This window comes from Pyrgilauda ruficollis, unplaced genomic scaffold (assembly GCF_017590135.1).
Source record: "Pyrgilauda ruficollis isolate IOZ18807 unplaced genomic scaffold, ASM1759013v1 scaffold8, whole genome shotgun sequence".
Taxonomy (NCBI): Eukaryota; Metazoa; Chordata; class Aves; order Passeriformes; family Passeridae; genus Pyrgilauda; species Pyrgilauda ruficollis.
In genome coordinates, this window is record NW_024529932.1 from 10,681,900 (window position 1) to 10,706,883 (window position 24,984).

At 34.6% G+C, this 24,984-nt stretch overlaps 1 protein-coding gene across 1 annotated transcript in view; it reads right to left on the bottom strand.

Annotated features, from left to right (window-relative positions):
* The window catches only part of CNTN5 (contactin 5), a 231,939-nt gene that overhangs the window by 200,419 nt on the left and 6,536 nt on the right, over positions 1–24,984 (bottom strand). The window contains exons 3-4 of the mRNA XM_041487128.1: positions 21,470–21,593; positions 16,147–16,322 (exon numbers count right to left, since the gene is read on the bottom strand). Of these exons, the coding sequence (XP_041343062.1) occupies positions 16,147–16,322; positions 21,470–21,593 (300 nt within the window). The remainder of the gene's footprint in view (positions 1–16,146; positions 16,323–21,469; positions 21,594–24,984) is intronic.

A 24,984-nucleotide genomic window follows, 5' to 3' on the forward strand; every position in this document is an offset into this window, starting at 1 on the left:
TGCAAAAAGACCTAATGAGAAGAGGAGTAAGTCATAAACAAAACATACAGAGCAGTCATAAGAACAAAACTTGGTTGCCCACACTAATTGATGAAGGCAAGTGAGATTGTAAGACCATTTATTCCAGCAAGGTTATCTGTCAGCACTCCTTGTCATCTAGGAAGGAAACTAAAGGATAAGAGGGAAACCAAAAAAAAAAAAACCCAAACATCTAAGGAGACACACACCTGAACAAATAAATGTGGAGAAAATGACAGGAAACAAACCTCAGCAGTTACAGTAATTGATGGACTATCAAGCCAAGACTGGTACCATTTCCAGTGACATCAACCTGGACTTCGCAACATATAAGATTGTAAACCAGAGGAACCCAGACAAGCACCACTTACTCTGGACAACATGTTCCAGTGCCTCACAACACTCACAGTAAAGAATCTCTTCCTAATAGCTAATCTAAATCTACCCTCTTTCTGTTTTCCCTTGTCCTGCCATTATGGACCATGGTAAAAAGTTCATTATATCTTTTGTATAAACCCCCTTGATATATGGACTATTCTATTCTATTCTATTCTATTCTATTCTATTCTATTCTATTCTATTCCATTCTATTCTATTCTATTCTATTCTCCTGTGATGGATAGGACTTAATTTTGACAGTTCCTCCCTGCAGATTCTGGGACTTGATGTGAGAAGAAATTTCCAGTGTAAAACCAAGACAAAAAAAGAGTTTTTGGATACATAATTTTTTTACATGCCAACTGTCATCAGATCAATTGTCTCATTTTCCATGTTTATGTGTTATCTCAAACAATATATTCTTAGTTTGTTGTGTTTGGCCTTTTCTTACAGAAAATACAGTAATGGAAAGTTATATTCTCCCGTCTGACCCAAATCTAGAATGTGATAGAATTTGGGAACACTTACAGAGTGATAATCAGTTTTCTGCTTATACTCTAGTCATTTACTCACAGGTCTCATGGGTAACAATCGCTGAGAAACTAGATGACAGCTAAGCTGTCCTGTGTTATACTTAACCCTTTTTGTTTATTTTGTTTAACAATGTATCTTCAGAAAATGGAGAAATCCCCTAGCAAAGAACATCAGAGTGAATATCCTGGAAGTGCCAAATCAGAACAAACACACTGTTTCAAAATGGAATCTTTTTTTTTTTTTTTTTTTTTTTTTTTTTTTTTTCTGTCTTACCTTTCTCCAGGTAACTCTTGATTCTACATGTTATTGTAAAATATTTCTACTATTATTCTTTAAATAAAATATATTGCAGTGCAATCTGCTTATGGAGTCTGAGATTACCACAGTTCTTTCACACTTCAACCCTTTTTGTCTTAAAGCATATTTTTGAAATAAGAATGATGACATAGCATCCACAAGAGTTTCCATGAAAAAAGTAAAGAATAATATGATTTATGTAAACTAAAACTGTTCTACTTTTACCAAGTAAATTATGCAAAGAACCTGCATAAAAGTAAATAGAAATTTTATAAATCAAACCTTAAGTGCCTAAATGCATTTCCATTTCAAGCAGTATTTTAAAGAGCTGAAGCGGAAACATCATCTTTGCAGGCATTATAATTCAAACACTAAAACTTGTAAACTTTTTGTTATAGACCTTTTTCAAAATGCCTATGCTTAAGTGCAAAAGGTTTTTAAACTTTTTGCAACTTTTTCTATCAGACAGGTACAAACCATGAATGTAAAGTTGCACCTGTATGTATTTTACTTGTAGGCAATGTCAGTAAGATATATAAAATCCACCCTTTTTGTAATTGCTTCCAACTTAATTTTAGGTATCATACCACATTAATCTTTCACAGCCTTGGTGTTTACAGCTCAGATAAATTACATAAAATCAGCAAAGAAGACCCTTCTAATGGCAAAACAAGCCGTGGATACAAATTCCAGATTGTATGTTCTATTGATGTGATAACACAGAATAGACAGAGATGTGAGATGCTTACTAATGATTTAGTTTGGGAACTAAGTTTCAAGACATTGCCTGTTGGCTCCCATCTTGAAAATCAATGTCACCAATTTCAGCTGTCTCCTTTGCACAGAGAAAATAATTACTAACAATGAAGAAAGTAAAATGTCTTTAATATACAGATTACTTGCTTTTAGATCTCTGTCCACATATTTATTTTTACCAGGACATTCCCAGGAACTTGTATGAACAATTTTCTTAAAGTAAAAAAAAAAAAAAAAAAAAAAACAAAAACCAATTAAAATACAAACAAACAAACAAAAACCAAACCCAAAAAAAAACCCCAAAAAAACCCTCAAAACAAAAACAAACCCTCGATGCACAGTTAACCATAGTGAGAAGACATTTGGAAAAGTTTTTCAAAATGCCACATTACTGATGGAAAATGGTTTTCACGATGTTTGTTTTCCTCTTCTAGAGTTCTCCAGAAATCTCTTTTTTTCAGTTCAGGACCAAAGTATGATATTTCACCCGGCTGGTTGAGGAGAATGTGCTTTCCAGCTACTTTGTGTCATTGCTACAGTATTGGCCCATGTGTGCCAATACCAAGGTGCTCACAAGGAGCAGTGTATCAAACCCCCAAACGAGTTTGCAGCTCACAAACTGTTAATTCCCTTAAAGGTGACCCAATTTGTCAAACAAAATGACCACCTGATTGTACTAAGTCCAGTATAAATATTTCATTTCAGTATTAAGAAGTATTAGATTTGAGCAAACCCAAAAGTAAATCCTCTGGAATCTAAAACATTTACAAAATGAAGACTCACATTGCAGCATATTGCAGCAGGGACCTAGTTCACTTGCATTTTCATAGCAACAACAGACATATCTGCAGTATTTGCTTAAAAGACATCAGTCATAATTACTGCCTGGAAAAAAGGATTCAGTTGAAGTGGATGAAAGCATTTTAAGACCATCAATACTGAAAGCATGGATCTCTATGACAAACATAATTTACGCATTTTTCAGCTGCTAAACCACGGTTTTTCTTACTTTTAGAAAATATTTTGTTTGGGTTTTATGCATCAGTGACTGAGTCACTTGCCTTGACTGGTTTTTATTAACTGAGATAAGAATAAACAAGAAAACATAAGCAATGTGTTAGAAAACTCATCACACTTCAGGATACTCAATAAGATTAAAACAAAAAGAAGGAATAAAATCTGGTAGCCCTGACTAACTGAACTAGACTGATGAATTCTGTCTTCATTTCAATGCACTGCTAGAGTGCTAGGCTCTGAATTGATAAAGTTTGAAAATAAGAAATCTTTGTAACTGATCTGAAAAGCTTGGTTATCTAAAAATCCCATAAAAAACTCAAAACTATTATATATTTTACAGATCTTCAAATGTTTTTGTAGGAAGTGAAAGAACTGCAAAATAAGCTTAATAGATAAGGTTGCAAACAATTGGATGTAGAAAACAACTGATGTCAGGAATTATTATTTTCAAATAGTATTGCTTCTAGGAAGATGCACAATTTTATGCACTGATATGTGTCTAAATGTAATACTTAAAAAACACGTGTACTCAAAAAAAAATCTGACTGGTGAGGATATTTCTATTTTATTGTGTGTGAAGAGGTCACTTGGTCTGTTCAGCCTGGAGAAGAGGAGACTGACAGGACACCTCACTGCAGTCTGCAGCTTTCTGAGGGGAAGCAGAGGGGCAGACACTGATCTCTGCTCTGTGGTGACAATGACAGGACCTGAGGGAATAGCCTGAAGCTGAGTCAGGGCATTAGATTGGGTATCAGGAAAAGGTTCTTCCCCCAGAGGCTGTTTGGGCACTGGAACAGACTCCACAGGGCAGTGGTCACAGCACCAGTGTGACAGAGTTCAAGAAGGATTTGAACAATGCGCTTTGGCACTCTTGAGGATGGTCCTGCATAGAGCAAAAAGCTGGACTTGACGATCCTTGAGGGTCCCTTTCAGCTGTGATTCTGTGATTCTGTGATATGTTACTTTAGAAGATAATATATGACCGTTTTGAAAATTAATGACAAGAGACCTACAGGAAAGATGGGAAGACACTCATTATCAGGAAGGCTAGGGGGGATGGCTTTAAACTATGAAAGGGAGTAGGTTTATATTACATATTAGGAAGAAATTCTTTACTGTGAAGGTGTCAAGGCACTGCAACAGATTGCCCAGAGAAACTGTTGCTGCCACATCCCTGGAAGTATTCAAGGTCAGATCAGATGGGGCTTTGTCCAGCATAAGGTGCCCCTGACCATGGCAGAAGGGTTGGAAGTAGGTGATATCTAAGCTCCCTTCCAACCCAACCATTCTTTTTTTCTATGATATTACTATAACAAGTCCCTAAAATACTCTATTTTCAAAATGTTCATTCATTAAATTCAGTATTTTTACCTCTATTCGATTAACCATAGAGCATTTCAAGTCAGAACATAACCATAAGTATCCTTGAGTCCCACTCACATGATTTATTTAAATTTATCTGAGAAAATATTTTATTTAAATTTAATAAAGTACCTGTGATGCTGTGAAAATAAACACTTGAATTTCATTCCTTTTCCTTCAAGATTCAACAAATTTTATATATAATTTAGATCTCTGCCTCCAAAAGCTACTCTGTTTAATTTGCTCTCAAATAATGTGGCAATAATTTTATATTGTAGTTTACCATCTTTCTTAAATTATTATCGTAAAACATGTTTCTTTTAGTGTTTTTGGTCTGATAAAAAGTTCATTTAAAACTGTCAGAGAATCCAAAGATTTAGCATTTGGATAGTTTTTTTTTTTTTCTGTTTCTAGTGTTCTTTTCTCTTCTGTTTCTAGTATTTTTTTACTCTACACTCTTGTATGTAAACCTTTACTCCAGGGAAAGGTTTGGATACGTATTATGGTCACAGACTTAGGCATGTATGCAAAATAACAGGAAATAAACGTAAGCTTCTGGGCTGCAAGTTTCACTGTAGGTCTGTGTGATAAGTCAGTATGTGCACACCTTTCACTTCAGGTAGATAAAGTGAACAAGAAAGGTTTATAGGCTGTGGGTCTTTTTAAGGACAAGCTGTATGGAAGAGCTGGCTGGAAGAGAGGGAGGGAATTTAGATGAACAGTGTCAGTTTCACTAGAGCTTCATATGCCTTTCCTTCCTTATTAGATGACCTTATAACTTCAACAATTGAATAACTAGAACAGAATTTAGAGACTTAGTGTCACATTTTCAGAAAAAATTTAAGATCATTATAATGGCATTTCTGTCTCAGTATATTTTTACCATTCTTATACATAAAAATAGTTATTTAGGCTTTTAGTTTTGACAGTACTGGGTCAAGTTTTGCCATGTCTATATACATATAGCATATAAATATGAATTTCTTATATTTGCAGTATAGCATGGTACAAAGTCAAATTTGCAGTGTTCAAACTGCTGTAAAAACTACTTTATTTCAAGATAATAGGATATTCCTAACCAATGTATTAAAAAAATTGATTTTATTAAAAAACCCTATATTTCATTGACTCTAAAATATATTGCTTTGGAATCTTACCATAAAAGAAATTAAAAAACAGTCAATTTCAGACTAAAGAAAAAAGAAATGCTTAAATTTCCTGTGGAACTAGTATCCCAGTATTTAAACATCCTTCATACACATCGTACAAAACTCTATATTTTAAAGAACTTTGACCAAAATATACAGGAAAGATCTTTATCCTGAATGCTAATCCAGTAACATAGAGTGAACTGCTGGCAACTGTGTTTGGCAGGATAAAGTACTTAAAGGATTGGCTTTTCTATTGAGATTGCCACAAGGCAATTGAAAATACTTTCTTTCATTCTGATAGTTATGATTTTCTTACCAGTATTTCTGCTGAACTTTTACATTTACTGACATATTTTATCCATGATAATTTCACTTTTTTTTTTAGCAGATCTGATTTTAATGAGGTAAAGAGAGTTTTAAGATTTAATTAAAAATTAATGGCTGTTCCACTTTCCAATATCAGCATATTAGATGTTACCAGAGCCTATATAACCAGCTCTGAAACTAAGAAAAAATTTAAAAGAGTTCTTTCTCACATTTGTGGAACATCATGGCTAGTAATGAAAATACACTAAGATTTTCTCTATTTCTCACACTTTAATTTCAATGGAGGTCTTTCATTTTTGAGCCATAAAGGAGGAAAGGACAGGAAAAAAAATGGAATTCAGAAGATGACTGAATTAGGGCTGACTTAAAATGACAGTCTTGCAGTCACTAACCAAAACACAGAGTTAATCTCTGTTAATGAATGAAGATGGTTGATATCTCATAGTAAATAGAAAGTATTTAAGTAGAAGTATCCTTTCAGGCAGAAGTTTATCCAAGGGGCACCTGTTTCATTATAGTGACATATGTAATAATAATTTAATAATTTTGAAGAGAAAACACTGAGTCATCGGTAGAAGTTTTTACTGAATGTATTGTAAGATTGCCATTCAAATATTTGGTCCACTTATGAGAACTAATTGAAAGGGAATTTAAGTTATTTATCCTGAAGGTATATAAAAAATTCTAATTAAAAAAAATCCATTCTTTCAATGGATATTCATACTGTCAGGAAATCCATCCATTAATATAAACACCACAGATAGCATCTATGGTGACTAAGATGGCAAAATCTTTCCATTGGAAGATTCTGTTTTAGTTACTCTCAGTTCTAGTTAAAATGTGACTAAGTGTCCATTCAGTCTGTTGAAGATGCAGCAGGTTATGGAAAGAAAAAGCATGTTCTAGAAGGTAGGGATCAAGGACAAGGAAAGAGAGCTTAGGTGCCTGGAAGTGGGAAATGTGAGACAGAGGAACTGAAGGCAATTAAGCAAAATGTGTACATGGAGACTAAAATAGAGCTAGAAAGATGCTGCTATCCTTTTTGATCAAACAGTAAATAAGGTGAGTGGAGTGGGATCAGTAGCCTTATCGATAATAGGAGAGAGATCAGAAACCAGATGCAAGGTTGAGATAGATACAGACAGATACTAAGGCTGAGAAACAGATTGGTCAGAGTGATGAATAGGAGAGTGATGAGTTCTGGCTCTGCTAAGCACTTGGGAAAAGCAGCTCCCGTTGAGCTCACATACAGTTCTCCAAATTACTGGATCTTTTACATTAATCTCTTATGTCTTACTTTTCCATTTATAAAAAGGAGATAGTAATATCTACTCAGTTCACAGGAACACTGTAAAAATAAATGTATTAATGTTCATGAAGCACTCAGATGCTGTAATGATGAGCACCATAAAAGGCTTCTGAGGAAATTAATTTTGTCCTCAGAGTAGGTTTTGAATAGTCTGAATTAATGAAGGCAGGGGGCTGTGCACTGAACAATAAAAAACAGAACACTGTTAAGTAAGTGCGCAGTAATTCTTCTGTGACCTGAAAGAGTGTAGTGGGTCTAATATATTAAAAAAAAAAAAAAAAAAAAAAGAAAAAGAAAGGAAAAAAAGAAAAAAAATTGTCTGACAATTCTATATTTCAGGACTCCAGTATCCAAGGCAAAATTCAGACTGTATGGACAATGATAAATTCCTCATCCTGTAGCTTGGATGTTTGACCTTGCAACTCTAATAAAATTTACTGTAAGATTTAATGTGTAGTTAGACACACAGTATATAAATTTCTGACTTAATGCATTTTCTTTTAATTAGTGTGGCAGGTATGTGGGTGGGCTCAGGATTTACATATTTATGGAATCCGGAGGATATTTTTGCATGTTTCCATGCTTGATGAGATATAGGGATGAAACCTAATTAAAAGCTTTGTTTGGGGGAAATTTTTTTGTTTAGCTCTGTGTGTGCATGTGTGTGTGTTTGTATATGGAGACAGATTAGAGTACATTTTATGGAAAGAATTTGCTTCTTTAAATATATATACCATGTCCTATGAAAACAACTTCTAACATGTGACACTTAAAACCAGTGTAGAAGAAATTTTAAACTGCTAGATACTGATGGCAGACATACAAAACTACCCAATCTCACAGAATTTAAGATGTCATGTTACAGAATTTGACATTAGCACCATATGGTGGTTATCTGCAAAAGCTTTTGATGTTATCATCACTAGTCAGTATTTATTTTTGGAAATTATTTTGATTTTATTCTCAAAATAATTACAAGAAATGACAAACAAATCAACAGTTATATGACCATGTTCATGATTTTGAATGCAAAACACTATAAATAACATATATAATTATTCAGTTGAGAATACAACCTCCATGTTGACAAAACTTCCCATCTTGGCAGCTTTAGGTGATTTAATGAAGAGTTCTGCTGTGAACACTAGTAAAAATATCAAGAAGGACAAAAGAAATATTGGCCTTGGAATTGCACACTGTTGTGAAGTTTAGTCACTGAAGTAATAAATTTCATGAATGGAATTCATGGATGTTGGAAGTAGTTTAAGTCTGGATTTACTCTTACATTCTTGTCTTCTCCCATTCCCAAAATAAATGCAATTTTCTGTTAGTGGTATCTCATGCTTCATATGGAACAGGTGAGCTGTGTAAGCTGCTCTGTCCTCATAGAAAACTGAACAAAGGTGACCATTGAAGTTGGGGTTGTATGTAGATTAGCTTTATCCCACTATCTTTTCTTTTTAATTTTTAATGATCTAACTAAAAAAACTTATCTATATTCTTTTTCATTTCCTTTGCCAGGGAAACTCAAATTGACTTCTCCTAATTCTCATTTTATCCATGTGTTTCACAACCTTCCAGATGTTTTCTTTGATGATCAATCTCCTTTATTCATTGTAGGCTTCTATTCATAATAACATTTATAATACTAGTAACACTTCTTCAGTATTATTAACTCAGACAGAACTCAACTCTTTCCTAGAAGTTTTCCTCCCTGAGTTCCAAAGTATCATAGAAAATGACTCCATTGCTTTTATAAAGAGTACAGTTCCTAAATCAGCTTAAATGTCCTGTCCACTTCTTTCTTCTTCCCTCCCAGGCTTGTGCTGCTCTTTCCTTGGTACTATCACAAGTACCTGTGCCCCTGTACTTATAAACAGAACAACCAGTCAGACCACTTTACTTTTCAGTGAGACCATGAGCCTGATTTGTTTCTCAGGAAAGCCATAATAAATCTGTGTCAGGATAAAGGAGGGAGAAAAATGAGAGCAGGAATGTCATGATAGCACTACAAATACTGTGCAAGAAATTTCAAGTAAAACCTTTCATTTGAAAGAATTTACAATAGTGTTCACCTCTATATGCCACACCTGGAAGGGTCTAAGTAGAGAGATGACACAGTAATTTCCAAAAGTCAGTCTGAGCTAGAACTTGTGAGGGAAATTTACAGTGTTTTCTGGTCTTAGCACAAAATTCTCCTTCAACCTTTTAAAATTTCTCCTGTTTAGTAAAGCTACTGTTAATTATTCTAATCTGTATTTAAATGCCAAGTCTAATGATTCATTCGCATGATAGATTAGATTGTGAAAGATAGGTGAGTTAGGTTATGGGCAGGTTAAACACCAGCCTCCCAGTCCTGCAGAGAAATGCACAATGCTAAAATGAGAAGTCAGTAGGTGTAGTCTGCATCTTTAGATGATTGCTGTAATTACATTTCAAACTGTGTCTCTCTACATGACTGACTTCTATTAATTCTTGCAAAGAATAAGGACTATAAAATGTATTGTGTAAAGTACATTTTCAGAGTAAAAGACTAAGCAGATCTTACACTTCAGAATACTTTTTTGGCTTCAAAACTTATGTAGCAATAAATGAACTAGACAAGATTAATAAATCCCATTTCCACTTAAATACTTGGAAATAATCATAACTTTTTTGGTGTTTGATGGATATGAGGATCAATGAGATTGAAGTTATCCCTATGTGCAATTCAAATGGAATGAGATAATAAATGTTGCTCAATGGAGTACGTCCAGAACTCATACCCCTTTCTAAAGCTCGTAACTTAACCAAATAAGTATCAAATCTGTGTTGTATTGTTGTATAATCCCTAATCAGGGATCTGACCTCAAATTTTCACACTGCCTTCATTCTATACTTTCATGCAAAAGAAAAAAAATGTTAATTTTAATTAAGAATAAAAGATTTGCTGTATTAGATCTTCCTGAGTTTTCTTTCTCAGTGTTGTCAAAATGTCCCTCACAGGCTGGTGATGTATGAGGTGATGCATGATTCAAGTGGATGAAGTTGAGGAGTGAGTGAGCTGTTTCTAAGGGCAAAGAGGAACCAACTTCTTTTGGGAGAGCAAAGGAAGTCTTATATCTTTGCCTTTCAGACAAAGATTTTTTCTATACTAACATAGTGAAGGGTATAAAGAAATAATCTCCTGCACTGGATTTTCATCACAGATAGTGTCACTGTTGGAAGACTACCTGGGATTCTTTGGTGGCACCACAGCCTTCTCCAAAACAATTCTTGTCACAATTTGGGTGTTAGCATAATTGACTAGGAGCCATTCTCAAAAGAGAATTTAGAAGTACTCTGTGACTTGGAAGGTAAATCAGTTTAGAATTATGGATGTGGACCTTTACATATGATTTGCTCTCAGTGCTAGAGAATGCTTACTTCACTAGCACAAAGAACCCCATTTGGAAATGAGAGGATACTCTTTTGAGACAACAGACAGAAGATGAAAGAATTTCTCCACTTTGTGAAAGAAAGGACCTGCTTTTGTACACAGGAAAGGATTGGGTTTCCTTTGCTCTTTAAAGTGTTCTGATGGAGAGGCAAGGTCTTTAAATGCTGATGTAGCAATGGAAAAATAGAAATTGACTGTAATTTTCAGACAGCTTCAAAAGCAGAACTGAAGTGACTAAAACATAGAGGAAGTCTATCAGAGCTGATCTTATGCTATTACAGACAGGCTGCTGTTCATAGGGTCAGGAGACCATTTCCAAAGGCATACTGTGGAAGGGGAGCTCCAGGAAAGAATTTGCTTATTTTTTTCCAAAGCTTTCCCTGGACACCCCTCCTGAATACAGCTGAAGTCCCAGAGGGTTTACTGTTTGGCAAGATTCAATGATTTGTTTGGAAATTTGAACATAAAATTCACTAATTTTGCCATTCTTTCAAAAGAGTGGGTGCTGTCTTCACAGTTTTAGATGGCCTTCTTATTTTACTGATTTCTCCATACTTGCTTTCAGACTTGGATTCACCTATGTAAAGTGAGGTTGGAGGCAAATTTTCGTTGAAGATTCACCGCAGCCACAACAGAGAACCAAGCTCTATCTTTTCCAACAGGAGAGCTTTGAGAAATGCTGCTTAAAATGAGCTGTAGTGAGTTCTGCTATTTTTTATTCCTAAAGTTTATTATTCAAAGGTATTTATTCACTTTAGAAAGAAAGAATCAGGAAATTAATGACAGCAGCCTTAATTAAACCCATTATGTGTCTGTCATGATGACACTGGCAACAAATCCATGCAGATTGTTTCAAATCTTGCTTCAGGAATCCTTATGTTTAACAACAACAAAGAGTTTAAGCATGTGCTGAATTTTAAGGATGTACATCACCCCATCAGCTTCAAAAGGATTATGCAGATATTTTAAGATGAAATGCCTTTTTAGACTAGAGCCAAAGTTCTTAGCATTTTGCACCACTGAACTTAGTTATATAAGCTGAATATTTCATTAAACAACAAAGTACCACCACAGCTAAAATTCAAACAATTTCATTTTCCAGACTTCTACTTTGACTGAAAAGATAATTTTTTCAACTTTTTTATATGAAAAAAATATATTTCCGTTAGTTTCTTTCCTGATGCTCTTAAGAAAAGAAAGGGCTGGATTTGTAAAATTTTAAAGTAGATATGTGCAAGTGGTTTGAACATTTATGTAGGAAACTGTGGCTGGAAAGAACAGCTGAAACTGTTGGTAGAGTCTGACAAACTCACATTAATTTCAAATTCACTGAATGATACTCTTCAATTAATAAATTATTTATTAATAAAATGCAAACAGATCTACACAAAATTTACTTTTTATGGCATTTACTCATGGTTTTCAGATGCCTTTCAAGCATATGTTTTCTGAAGAGAGCATATTGAGATAGTGAAGAAAACAATCCAAAAATATTGTAGTGCAAGTCACTGTTGTAGGTGTAGCTATTCTCAACTGACATAGTAACATTCTTCACACAGCTGTGATGCTTTCAGAGCAAAGCAATCACAAAGTTAAAAGTTTATTACAGGATGATCAGGGACACTTTTGAAACTGAAAGTATAACTACCTGCATTTTGATTTCTTTTCTCACTTCAGTTTTCATCTTTCATTTATAGTGCCTAAAACTGTTTAGATTGATATGATTTTGTATGGCTGTTGTAATGCCATTTTATAATTCAGCATCTTCTGAAATGAACATGAGAAACCAAGACTTTTCTCAAGTCAAGAGGGTTTAAATAAATCAACTCTTTACAAATTAATGCTAGGAAATTATGATATATACCCAATAAGGTGTCCAGGGAGCATGAAGGCAGGAAAGAAACATAGGTGATTAAACTCATTTCTTACTAGGTGAAGTCAATTAAAAAGTTGACATTCAGTGCTGTGACAGAATGGGCAGTGTGCAGGCTGTCTCCTCAGGAAACTATTGATTTATATGTCTGCAGCATGGGTGACTTCTTATTCTGTACATCACTGGTCAGACATCATAGATCATCCATTGGAAAAGGACATTTAAATTAAATCTAATCAATACCCTTCTCTGTAGATTAAAGGGAATAAAACAGATTTGGTAAAAGAAAAAAGGAAATGATGCAAAGAAGCCAGTGACAATTAGATTAATAAAATTGCAGTGAGGAGTTCCATCAATGACAGGTGAGAACTTGTTTCCCCTACCACTTCAGGATTTTAGCCCAGGCTGTAAATATCACTAAGATGGTAGTCTTGTGAAAGGTTGAATAACCCACAGAAAAAGGAAAGCAATTTTGTTTTGTGACCTAATAGAATACTGAGATTGTACATGTGGCAAAGTTAAACACAAAATACATCTGCTGTTGTAGCCAAAGTTATTAGGATGCTGTTCCAAAGAGAAGCTGTGGAACCACATACAAAAATATGCAGCTTTGCAGTAAGACAGACAGACTTGGTCAAGCTGAAATACATATATTATTTTTAATTGTGCATCAGGTTTTGTTTTTATTGAAAAAATATATTTCTAATTTCATTTATTTCATTTACAGCATGCGATAGTTTTCTTTAGTTTTCTTTTTCTTTTTTTTTTTTTTTTTGCTTGCTTTCTAAAAGTAACATAAACCAGCATGACCTTGGGCATGAGACATCACAGGAAATACAAACTAAAAAAAAAAAGAACTTCTATTGAGTTTAAATCTTCATAAGTATTTGCTGTGATAGTTTAAAATTTCAGGCAGACCTGTAACTGCACATAACTGATCTTCCAATTTTGCTCCATGAAAATAACCACTGATAGAGTGGGCTATTTCAACTATTATATCTCTAAACATATACAGAGTAATGTTCTCTTTATATCTCTATTTCAAATCCAAAGACATGATATAAGTATCTCAAAGGATTTCCTATTTTAACTCTGCACACATATGCAAATGATATAGTACATAAACAGTCATATTATCAATGCATCACCAATGCTTAATTACATGATAATAACCATAGCAACGGGGATTTTGGCCATGGAACTGGGAGAGAACTAAGAGCCTGTGTGATAAACATGCTCTCCCTTTTTGGGTGTCATGATATTTTTGCATAGGCACCTTAGAGGACACACTTTGTCTGTAAGACAGTGTCAAAGATCTTGGTTAATGGTCCCTGCTCTATTTTCAGCTGCATGCCATTTCTCGTTTTAATTAGAAGAACAACTTTCAAGTTGCAAAGATGTAACTATTTTCCACAGAAGTACAACACATGCATTCAAACAATTACATGAATTTAATTTTGGTTTTTTTTTTCCTGTAAAAGTGGTAAGTTTCTAAGCTTTTGGAATCAACATCCATGGTTTTCAGCAATGAAAAGGAAAATGAAGGCCATTATGTGTAGCTCTGCATCTCAGTCAGAAAAGGCTTGGTTTATCCTTGGGATTATAGATTACCCTTCAAGCCAAAACTGCAGAACACCAATTACTTTAAGTACTTTAAGGTTAGAATATTTCCTGAAAAAATCTATTCCAATGTTTTACTTTCTGTCTTACCGAAATCAACTGGACACATGCAGGCCAGCTGTTAACAAGAAATACTTCCCTATAAAGGTGGTGAGGCATTGGAAGAAGTGGCCCTTGGATCTGACTTAAAACAACTTTTCAGTGCTACAAGCTTCTGATATGTTAGCATGTACTTACCGTGTGGTGACATCATTAAATTTTAATTAATTTAAACAATATTAAAATCTGAGATGTTGCATAATGCAAATATTATTTCAACATGAACACCAACCATTTAAGATCAGGGAATTGAAGCATTAAGACAAGAGTGGACGAGAGAGTATCATGCTACATAGAAATTGAGCTACAAATACACATTGAACTTGAAATTACTCTTGTGAACAAGTTTCTCATGAACTTTTAAAAGCGCTTCAATCACTTATTACTCTATCATTTAAAAAATATTTTTATGTCCTTATAACAGCCTTTTCTCTGATTCAAGTCCTGCAGCATTATTTACTACACTTCAGCATTTCCAAACGGCATTCTGCCATTAAAATATCCTAAGAAACTTGCATTACAATTTCCAAATACTTTATTAAACAAAATCACATTTTGGACACTAAAATGTATTAATTTTGATATCTGCAAGAGTAGGTGTGTAAGATAACAAAAACTTAAAAATCCAATGAAAATAAACCCAGAAAACCAAATCTCTTCTTTCTGTCTCTTTTTTTTTTCTTTTGATCACTTTATCTAAATTAATTTCATTAGAGAAGGTGATAATATAAGTACATGGGGGTCTGAATGAACTGTGGGTGATATTGAAAGTCATAAGTCTTCTGTTGTTTTTTTTTGTTTGTTTGTTTGGTTGTTTTTTTGGTTGGTTTTTTTTTTTTTTTCTATTGGAGGTTAAATAGCCACCTCTTAGCCCTACTCTTGAGCTGGGAAGAGAAATCTGAGGTTCAGACAGCTGGAACCATGTATTTTTACCTGTCGTTGCGTTCTCTAACCATGAGATTTGTTGTAAGATAGTTTTCTTTAAAAGACAAAATGTGGCAGAATTTTCTCAGAAACTACATTTAAGACTGAAGTCCAGTAATACCATGATACTCTTGTAGTACTTAGAGTTTTAAACATTCTTCCCTGGCATGAGCAAACTTTTACAAACGTCATTATTCTTCCCAGCTCAGGAGTAGGTGGATAGTACCATGATCTCCTAACAACCACCTTGATGAAATATGCAGCAGACAAGAATTAAGCAATAAATTAAAGAGGTTGTTGCACTTCTTTTAAAAACCACTCATGGTAGGATTTATCTAGATAAACTAATAAAATTATGTTGGATTTCCTCCTGTAAAGTGATGAGGGGAAGTTAGGGTTGAAGAGATCCTGGCCCTGTTTTTCCTGCTAGTATGTTTGAAATAGAGCATGCTAGACCATAGTGTTTACTTGGGATTGTGAACTATTGATAGCTTCTGAAAAGTATATTGTAGTGAATCATTACAAAAGCTAAGACATTTTTGGTTTCCATTAAAGACTATAAAAACCCCTTCAGTTTTATATTGTATGAAAGTATATGTATATGTATGAAAAACAAGGACATAAACCATATATATTTATATACATATATACATTAAAAAATAGTTAAGGTGCATACTATTCAACAGATATACAGGCACTTTATCTCATTCTATTCCTAAGTTTAGAGTTCTTTCTTTCCTGCTCAGAGAGTGTGGCAAAATTATAGATGTTTCAGGAAACTAGTAATGAGTGAAATACATCACTGCAGAGTAGTCAAATATGCCATTAAAGTACAGCATTTGGGATCATGTACTAGAGTTTTTTTCCCTGATGATTCTATTTTAAAAGTAACAAGTCTACTTGTTACTTTTTGAAAATCACTCTCTTCCACTAAGTATTTTATTTCTAATTTTGAGATTCTAGCTCAACAATGTCACTGTCACTTATATTCAAATCACAATTTAATGCCTTATTAAGTAACGTAAAGGTCTGATTATTTAATATTTAAAAAAATGTTACTCACATGCAAACTGAAGAACAGCCTCTCTGCTTAAAATACTGCCAAACATGTTGGTAGTTAAACATTGGTACTGTCCAGAATCTTTTATTTCACTGGGGTTGCTGATGATCAAACTTCCTTCTATTAAACTGAAGCGATAATCACTTTCAATGTCGATTTCAGTTCCATTTCGAAGCCATCTTAGGAGAAGAAAAAAAAGAAAACCCACTCAAAAACTGCTTGAGCATTTAATAGCCAAGTAAAGGTATCAAGCTTAGGACACGGAATCTGACAGCTCCAGTTGTAATTACAGCTATTCAAAGATATCCAGTGCAGGAACACATTAATCTGGCAAAACTTGAAAGCAAAAACCACAAGCAAAACCTGATCTTCAGCCTCTGAGGAAAAAAGATATTCTTTGTTTTGCCTATGCTGAATGAAAATAATGATATCTTCTTTTTTCCCCCAAAAAACAGTAATGTTCACAGAGGCTTAAGTCTTGAAAACAGTATAGCAGATGCAGCCTTTATATAAAAAAATGGGAATTTTACTGTGCTTATGATAATCAAAGTTTTAATTCAATTCATATTCTACCATTAAAGCCTTAGGCCCAGCTGTGCTTACAGGTAGCAGAGCTGAGTCTGCACAGCATACAAACAAGGAAAGGTCTTTCTCATTCTTCCAGCATTTGATCTTCTCAGCCCAAGAAACAGAGACACCTCATTTAAACACAGAAGGAAGAAGAGCAAGACCTGTGAAGAGCAGGGAGGGAGATTGATGTAGATGTACATAGGCTGTTATGCAATATAGGATTTGGCAACAGACAAAGGCAAAATAATATCATCTGAATCAGTACACACAAAATTCAGAGACTGGAACAGAAGACTGGAATTAACTGCTGGGTGGCCAAGGGCAGTTCCTGGTAGCTACTAGCTACATGGAAAATATGAACAAATAAACAGAATAAAGAATGCTAAATTAGGCAGGTGTTTGGGAGTGAAATAATAAGCCTGAGCAGTAAATTCAAGGATGGGAGTGAAGATAAGATAGAAAAAGCCCGGTTGTAGGAAGCATTGAAAGTATCCCAACTGAGGCGAAGTTTTGAATGATTCCTGAATAAGCATTTATTTTTATGAGGTTTCAGAAGTAACCTAAAAGTCTCATAATTTTTCAGTTGTGCAAGTGGTTTTACGGGTTGTGTTTCCCACCTGTTCCAAATATTGTCTGCCAAAAAGCCTCAGCATCCCATACATCTCAACAGACTGAAGCAACAAACCCTATAATAGTCCACTATTACAAGAGAAAATATTTTGTGTGGTAGATTGATAGACTTCAGCAGTCTGGAATAGCCTCTTATATGTGTGTGTTTGCAGTTTCTGAATAAAAGAATAACACCCACATATGAAGACTTTTAGATTTTCTTTTTTGTCAAAGTGTTATTACATGAAATTGTAAGAAGAATGCAAAGAAGAGATAAGCAGTGTAAACAGATAGGGTACAATTATTATAATGCCTAGATATTTCTTTCATTACTCTTTTGCTGCCATTCTACAGCTTCAAAGTTGGCTTGGGAAATTTCCACGAACTTGCAAGCTTTGCCAGAGATCAGCAAAGACTGGAAGAACTTGGCAACATTTAGACTCCAGAGACAACTTTAACAAAGCAAAATAATTATTAATTCACCCTATCTTGTTAGCATTCATAGTGAATAGGATACACAAAACAGAATTCAGCTGCAGTAGTGGTGAATATTTCTTAATCCAAAGGTCAGAACTGTTAGAATTCAGATGAACTGTGAGTCTCCTATTTGTCCCTTCTTTTCACAATTGGACTTTTGATTGCAGAGCGCCTCTGCTTCACTGAATGTTAGAAATGAAACAGTGTTCAAAATTTATTTATATTTTAAAGGATAGCAGGGGACGTTTTGTAGGATTAACTACGATTTTAAATAGATAACATACATAGATGAGGTAAACAGGAAAGGAGTTTTTAATTTGAACAATTGATTAATTAGTTTATATTTTGAGTGAAATCATAACAAAAGTTAACTTTTTATACATATATCCTTGCATATATATGTGGAAAAAAAAGCAAAATAATTGATCTTGAATGGAAATTTAGATAGGGAAAAAACAAAAAAATGCATGTTTTGGCATTTCCAAATGAGAACTGCCACAAAATTCAGTTAAACTAGATTTTTGCTTTTAGTTTACTTTTCAGCTAAGTTCAATGTTAAAATATGTTCTTTGAATTCTACCTCAAAACTTTGCATCTTGATAGCTACCTGCCTCTATATCTTGGGGTCCATCCTAAGGGATTGTATTCCCCTCATATAATCTATGTACATGATAGGAAAAGAAACTACATGAATTAGGTGACTTTTTTTCTAGGTAACCTGACTGATCTGGAAGGACAGAACCCAAAATATAATACTTCCAATGTCACAGATTGTTAGGAAAACTCAGATGCATTTGTTCTTGAAGAAAAGTGACAGATAACATTTCAAATTACTATAATCTGGCCTAAGCAGACAAAAATAATTTTTTAGAAAACATTTTCAATTGCAGGAAATGATACTGACAAAACAATTACTGCCCAGCTTATGTGTGTCCTAAGTAAAAGAGTCCATGCAGTGTTTCACAATCAGAGAAAGTCGTGTAGTTAAGTGACATCTCAGGGAATTCAACACCTGCTTGTAGCTCAATAACTCTGCTGACCTGTGAGATCCCACAGGAAGCTTGTGAATGTCTGTATTCATCATCAAAGGGATTGCAGTTATCGTCTTCATTGTATTGGCCCTGACTTGTGATGCTAAGGTATGATTTGCAGAAATGCTAAGCAAACAGAATCAGTTTCTCTCAGGCAGTTATTCTCTAAAACTATGCATCAAAATACCTTAATGACTGAAAGCCAATTAATTAACACCTGTTATTTAGGGGTAGAGTTTAGACAAGAGGAAACAAAGTTTTTTTTGAAAGTAAGAGCATCTGAAGTGTTGTAAACATTCACCATTCCATTAAAACAAAATAATGTCCAAGAACAAAAAAAGAATTTGTAAACAGGTTATGAAGACTGGGTCACAAATTACACAGACTAAAGAAATTAATTTAAAAAAAGGCAGAGATAACATTGAAATTTTTGAGTGATTTAAATGCTGTTTTAATATAAATTTAAATAAATACATACTGCATTTTGGTTTTGGCCAAAAAAGAATTCTTAGCAGCACAAGCCTCAGAGCACATGTAAATAAAGGTCCAGTGCAGCTGGCAAGGGCCTTTGGTAATGTGGTTAGGTAGTGGTACACTCAAAACTTTATATATATGTACATCTTTTGAGGCTAAATTCCCTTTACATTTGTCCAGGAGAATAGTAGCTTCCTGAGAGAGTAATTTTTACTTCTTTTCCCTCCCTTGAATGGTAGCGTGCATTGCAAATGCTGCGCAGACAAGAGGCAGCAAGAGAAGGAGAAGTTAAACTGTGCTGTTTGAATTCGGCCTTTTAGGTTAAATCTCTCCTTCCATGAGCAGCAGTCAGGAAAGTTTGCTTGTGAGGCTGTTGACACAAATTAATCTCTGGAGAATCGAAGAAATGGATATAAAAAAACCATAAAACATCCCAGGTTGGAAGAGATGTTAAAAGATCTTTTTCTCCAGCATTATATGGAAAATGGAGCCTACATGAGATAATCAAGCATTTTGCTCGTTTGCATCTTGAAAGCTTTCAGTGATTACTGAGGAGTATGAAACCTTCTTGCCTCTTGCCTTCTCCATGTGGCTCCTTGTGAAGAAAGAGTCCCTATCCTCTTTGTGGTTGCCCTTTGAGGTATGCTGAAAGTCTGTATTTATTGATTGCATTCCACTGGGAAAACGCAGAAAAATGGTTGGATGGAGAAGAAAGGAGATGGCATAGGTTCTCCACAGATAAAATTTCTACAGGAATAATGAGGTTGTCTGGAAGGCCTGAATATAGGACTGTCCTCCTTTGGGGGTGAATTTTTACATTTTCCCCATAGTCACAGGCTATGTTTAATGGACTGACGGCACTTTTACAATGTGTGGAACTAACACTTTTTTGTTTTTCTTTTTTTATCATCAAAAAATCACCAGCAGGTAACAGAATTTACACAAGGAATGCCAGTAAAGAAGACTGCAACATAGATTTCATACCACATAGTGAGGAAATCATGCTATTCTAGTTTGGAGAATTTCTGGATATTCATTCCTCATCCCATGTTATGTGTTTTCATCATGCCTGTGCTGTTGCGGGGGTGGGCTGTGATCAGATCCATTTAATGAGTCCAAATGTTGCAAAGAGGAAAATTGAGAGCTGTTGTGGTAGGGATGTCTAAGGATGGTACTGCTTCTGCATTTCTTCAAGTTATAGAAATACAGGAGCTGTGATTCAAATAACTCTAAGGAAAATTTGGCCAGAATTCTGAAGAATCCACAAGTCAAATAAGGGTAAAAGGCAAAAGAAAAAATACAGAATTGATGATTGCCACCTATGACAAAACATAAAAAGAGTCCTTATGTTCCCTTTGTAATTGAAGAATGACTCTATGAGAAAAGATTAAGGGTATGTGGGAAAAAATAACCAACCATATGTTCCCCCAGCCCTCTTGCATCACTAGTAATTTACATAAAATATGAGCAGACACAGATCTAGCAAATGGGTAAGGTGACTGCAACATACTGTTACCACCTGTAAGTGTGCACCATCAATAAACTGCACTCTGAGGCTCACAGGTGTGTCATCTCAGGCCTGAATAATGGATAACTGTGGCCTACAATTCTGAATGGAAAAATAAGCAGCAGGTGATGGTTGCAGAGGAATTAAATGGTGGCCTTGTGAGTGAAAAACCTCCAGATTTGACTCAGCCATGGTATCTTGTAGTGTCAAGTCACATCATTTAATGTGAATATACTTTGCTGCTTTCCCTAAATGTTGGGATAGTATTTTGTAGCTTTATAGATGTTTAGAAATAAATAAAAAAAAATAAAAAACCCCAAATTTTTGTTTTGGGGTTTTATTAAATTAAATTAAATTAAATATTTTTTGTCAGTTGTCGCAGACACAATTCAAGAAACTGGACAAAAGGAATCTCTCCACATGGATAGAAATTATGCAGAGAGTATATAATTTGAAACTTAAAATATTGCTTTGCCTTAATCACTGCTATTTCTTCTTATTGTTTATGCAGAATCACAAAAAAACATTCAATCAGGGAAACCACTAGTGTCAGAGAGCTGTTTCTGCTTTTTCTCACCAAAATACATTGATTCTCAGAGTAGGATTACAGTGGCTAGTATTCTGAAAGTTAAAAAATATAAAATTCTAAAACAGGTACCTGTATGTGGGAGTAGGATTTCCACGTGCTTGACAATTCAGAGACACTTTCTTTTCCTCAGAATCAGTTGGAAAAATCATATCATCTGGCTCTTGTACAAATACCGGCCCATAATCAACAGTTTCTGTCAGAAAAAGAAGTGCTACTGTTTAGGAAAGCTGAAAAAATGCAAATGTGTTATAGATTTTATAATGTGACATTAAAGTATGCATAATTATATTTGTTTTCCAAAGGTTCACGTTGCATTACTTTAGATGTTGCATTAAAAAGCAATTATTAAAAAGGAAAAAAATACAAAGAAGAAATATAAAAAATATTACTAAGTGAAGAATAAAATATATAGTATGATTTAAGTGTTTATTGTGCCTAAGAATGGATTTCTCATCAGACATATTTTGGCCTCAAGTCTAGTGAGAAGCTCAAGAGACTAAAGAGGAATTAACTCTGCTTACAGAGGGTAAGGTAAACAAAAATTTGCTACTGCTTGGAGCAGCTTATGTCACAGAAAAGTAATACACAATTTTCCCCTTTACGTCAAGGAGTTGCTAAGAAAAATCGCTTGGAAAATTAATGACAGCAAATGGTGTCTGTTATTAAATAGTATATAGCTAAATCTGACATTTCATTTTCCTCCACTGTCTTGTCTAATTTGGCATGTACCTTTATCTTGATAAGAATCTACATTTCTGAACTAAAAAAAGCTGTATAGACCCATAGAACAGGTCTGCAATTCCAGTTCATTCATATTATGAAGTGAGAAGTGTAAGCCTTCAGAAAAGTAAAAGGTCACAGGCTGAGTATTCCTGTCATGTTGGTCTGAATGAATAAAATTCTCATTGTGCACCAGAAACCTGTGGAATTTTAATAATTTTAGGCTTACTCCAGACTCTTGGATGGTTTAATTGCATGGTGCTCTTCATCTTTAAAGCACTAGCCTAATGATTTTTGTGCAGAGAGATAGTGGCACTGTCCTGTTACTTGTTATGAGACATATGGGAGCAGGGTTTTTCCCTGTTGGTTTTAGGGTTTCACATGTTCATGGGATAGACATCCTCCAGTTCTTACTGAGAACAGCACAGCACATTAAGCAGTTTATAACATCCTGCTCTGTTTGTCCTACCGACAGCAGCTTGAAGTAAAAAAGGTACAACTAAAGACTTGGGGTTTGGTCACTCACCTGAAAATTATTTACTACATTGTTTTACCAACTCCACACAGCTTCAACCACGTGTTACGGTTGTATAGTTTTAGGAACTGCAACCTTTATCATATTAATTTAATATTTTATCATACTAATAATAACCTTTATCATATTATCTGAGGCTAACAGTCTCAGAAAATCTGAGTAGACAGGAAAAGGTACGTGGGGCTACAAGTCTTGGTACAGAAATTGAAGACTTGGAGTCTGAAAAAGGTTGAAAATTGTGGGAGACATATGCCATAGCATGTTAGTTTTGAGATGCAAATTTCCATGTTTTTAAATTCTTCTGTTTGGGGTTTCTCAACTCTCTTATCATACAGTAAAAAGATGACATAAGACCCCATTATTCTTTTCAAGCCTTCTTTTTAGTGACTACACACTTATTATATACTTCAGTTTTGTCTTTTTACACTACTATTCAAATGCAGATTTTGAAAATACCTGTATTTTCAGGCGTGTATGCTTCGGCTGGAATAGATTAAAATAATTAGCCTGTTGATTTGTAAAGACAGCAAATAAGAGCAGAAGCAATTAGTAGTGTCTCTTTCCCATAATTTTCCAGCTTATTAGCCCTATTTGTAGGACTGTGTAAAGGAGTATGGATTGCTGTTTTGCATATTTATATTAATGTGTAGGTACATTGCTTTGCTTGGGTTTATTGGCAGAAATGTGTGTTATGGAACAAATATCTGCATTATTAAAAAAAAAAAAAAAAAAAAAAAAAAAAAACCCACAAACAAATCAATGACAATAAGTGACTTCTGATATGTACTGATATTATTGAAGACAAAATAACTCCAGTAATCAATTCTGAGGAGTACATCTCAAAATACCACAGGGGAAATGGATTCAGCCAGCAAAACTTATTTTGAGAAAGGAAAATGTTGGTACAAACACAGTGTGTGGATTTTTTATAATTTGGTCACCTACTTCTTGCACTGCACAAAAGGAAATACTAATGAATGTAGGTGTAAATAAACAGAACTGACATTGAGCTAGAGTTTAGCAAAACCAAAAATTAATTAAGGATAACAAATCTAAATCATGTCTTTAGATTTAAATGTTATTTAATGCAGATTAGTAGGCATATGGATAGGGTGAATATTAATGAAGATTAATGATTTTATCTTCTCCCTAGGAGGGACTCTGGAGATAAAATATGATAACAGAGTCTAGGACTGCTGGAAAGAAAAGAAAAAGATGCAAGGCTAGGTGCAGGACCAGACCATGGCACACTCTTGTCCTCACCCTAAGGCACTCAGACAGAGATTTCTGCAGCTTTTGACTCAGCCATCGACCTTAGGACAAGGAAACACCTCCAGCCCCATCCTGCAGCACACCATGGTCCCACAGGGAGCTGGAGACTCCCCTCAAGCCACAGAAAGGGGAGCAACCCAACCCCTCTGTGTGACATTGAAATAAAACTTTCTGATTCATGAACCATTGGCTGGCTGTTCTGTTTGGTGTGGTCTGTTTGGGGAAATATCCCTGGCCTTAACCTTATTTCCCTCATTTTTCGTATTGTGTTTATGTATATATCTTTGTACATATGCATATATAAGCTCATGCGTGTTTTCTGATGCCTTCAGGGATCCAAAGGCATCAGGTTTTTTTGCACCCATATTTTAGCTAACCGTGACCCATGCTTTTTGACAGAATAGTCTTTCATGAGTGTGCATGACAGGATTTGAGCTCCACACCATATTTTTCTTTCTAACTTATCAAGAACATAAAATTAAATGAATATTCAACATAAATACTAACATGCATATATTTCAATTTACTATTATAATTTCTCAAGGGAATTTTTTCCATTTCTCATAGAGGCTTTCACTAAATAAGATACAGAAAACCAGTTGCTTTAAGTGCTATCTTATTTAAGAACAGTGATTTGCCACAGGGTCTTGGGAATACAGGTTTGCACTGCAACCAGCAGTGCAACAGCTAGTTTGTGGTCTCCTTTTAAGAGAGAGGTCTCCTTTAACTTTTAAGGTCTCCTTTAACTTTTAAGAGAGGCAAGAATATGGAAAACATTCAAAACATAAGAAAAATCCCTCTTTTAAATTCTTTAATATTCTTCATAGCAGTGCTTTGATATTCTTTGAGTGCCGGTGTTCTTACAGTACATCTGCACTTAAAAATTTCTGGAACATGTGTCTCGTTAGTACCAACTAAATCCTCATAGGAACGTAAACTGGAATCAGTATCCTGCAACTCAAAGAGTAGCCAAAGTGTGGTTTCTCTCTCTCTTATCTACAGACATTCTTTCATACTTTCATTTTTTCCCTTAGTTACTGGTGAAGAAAAAAAATCA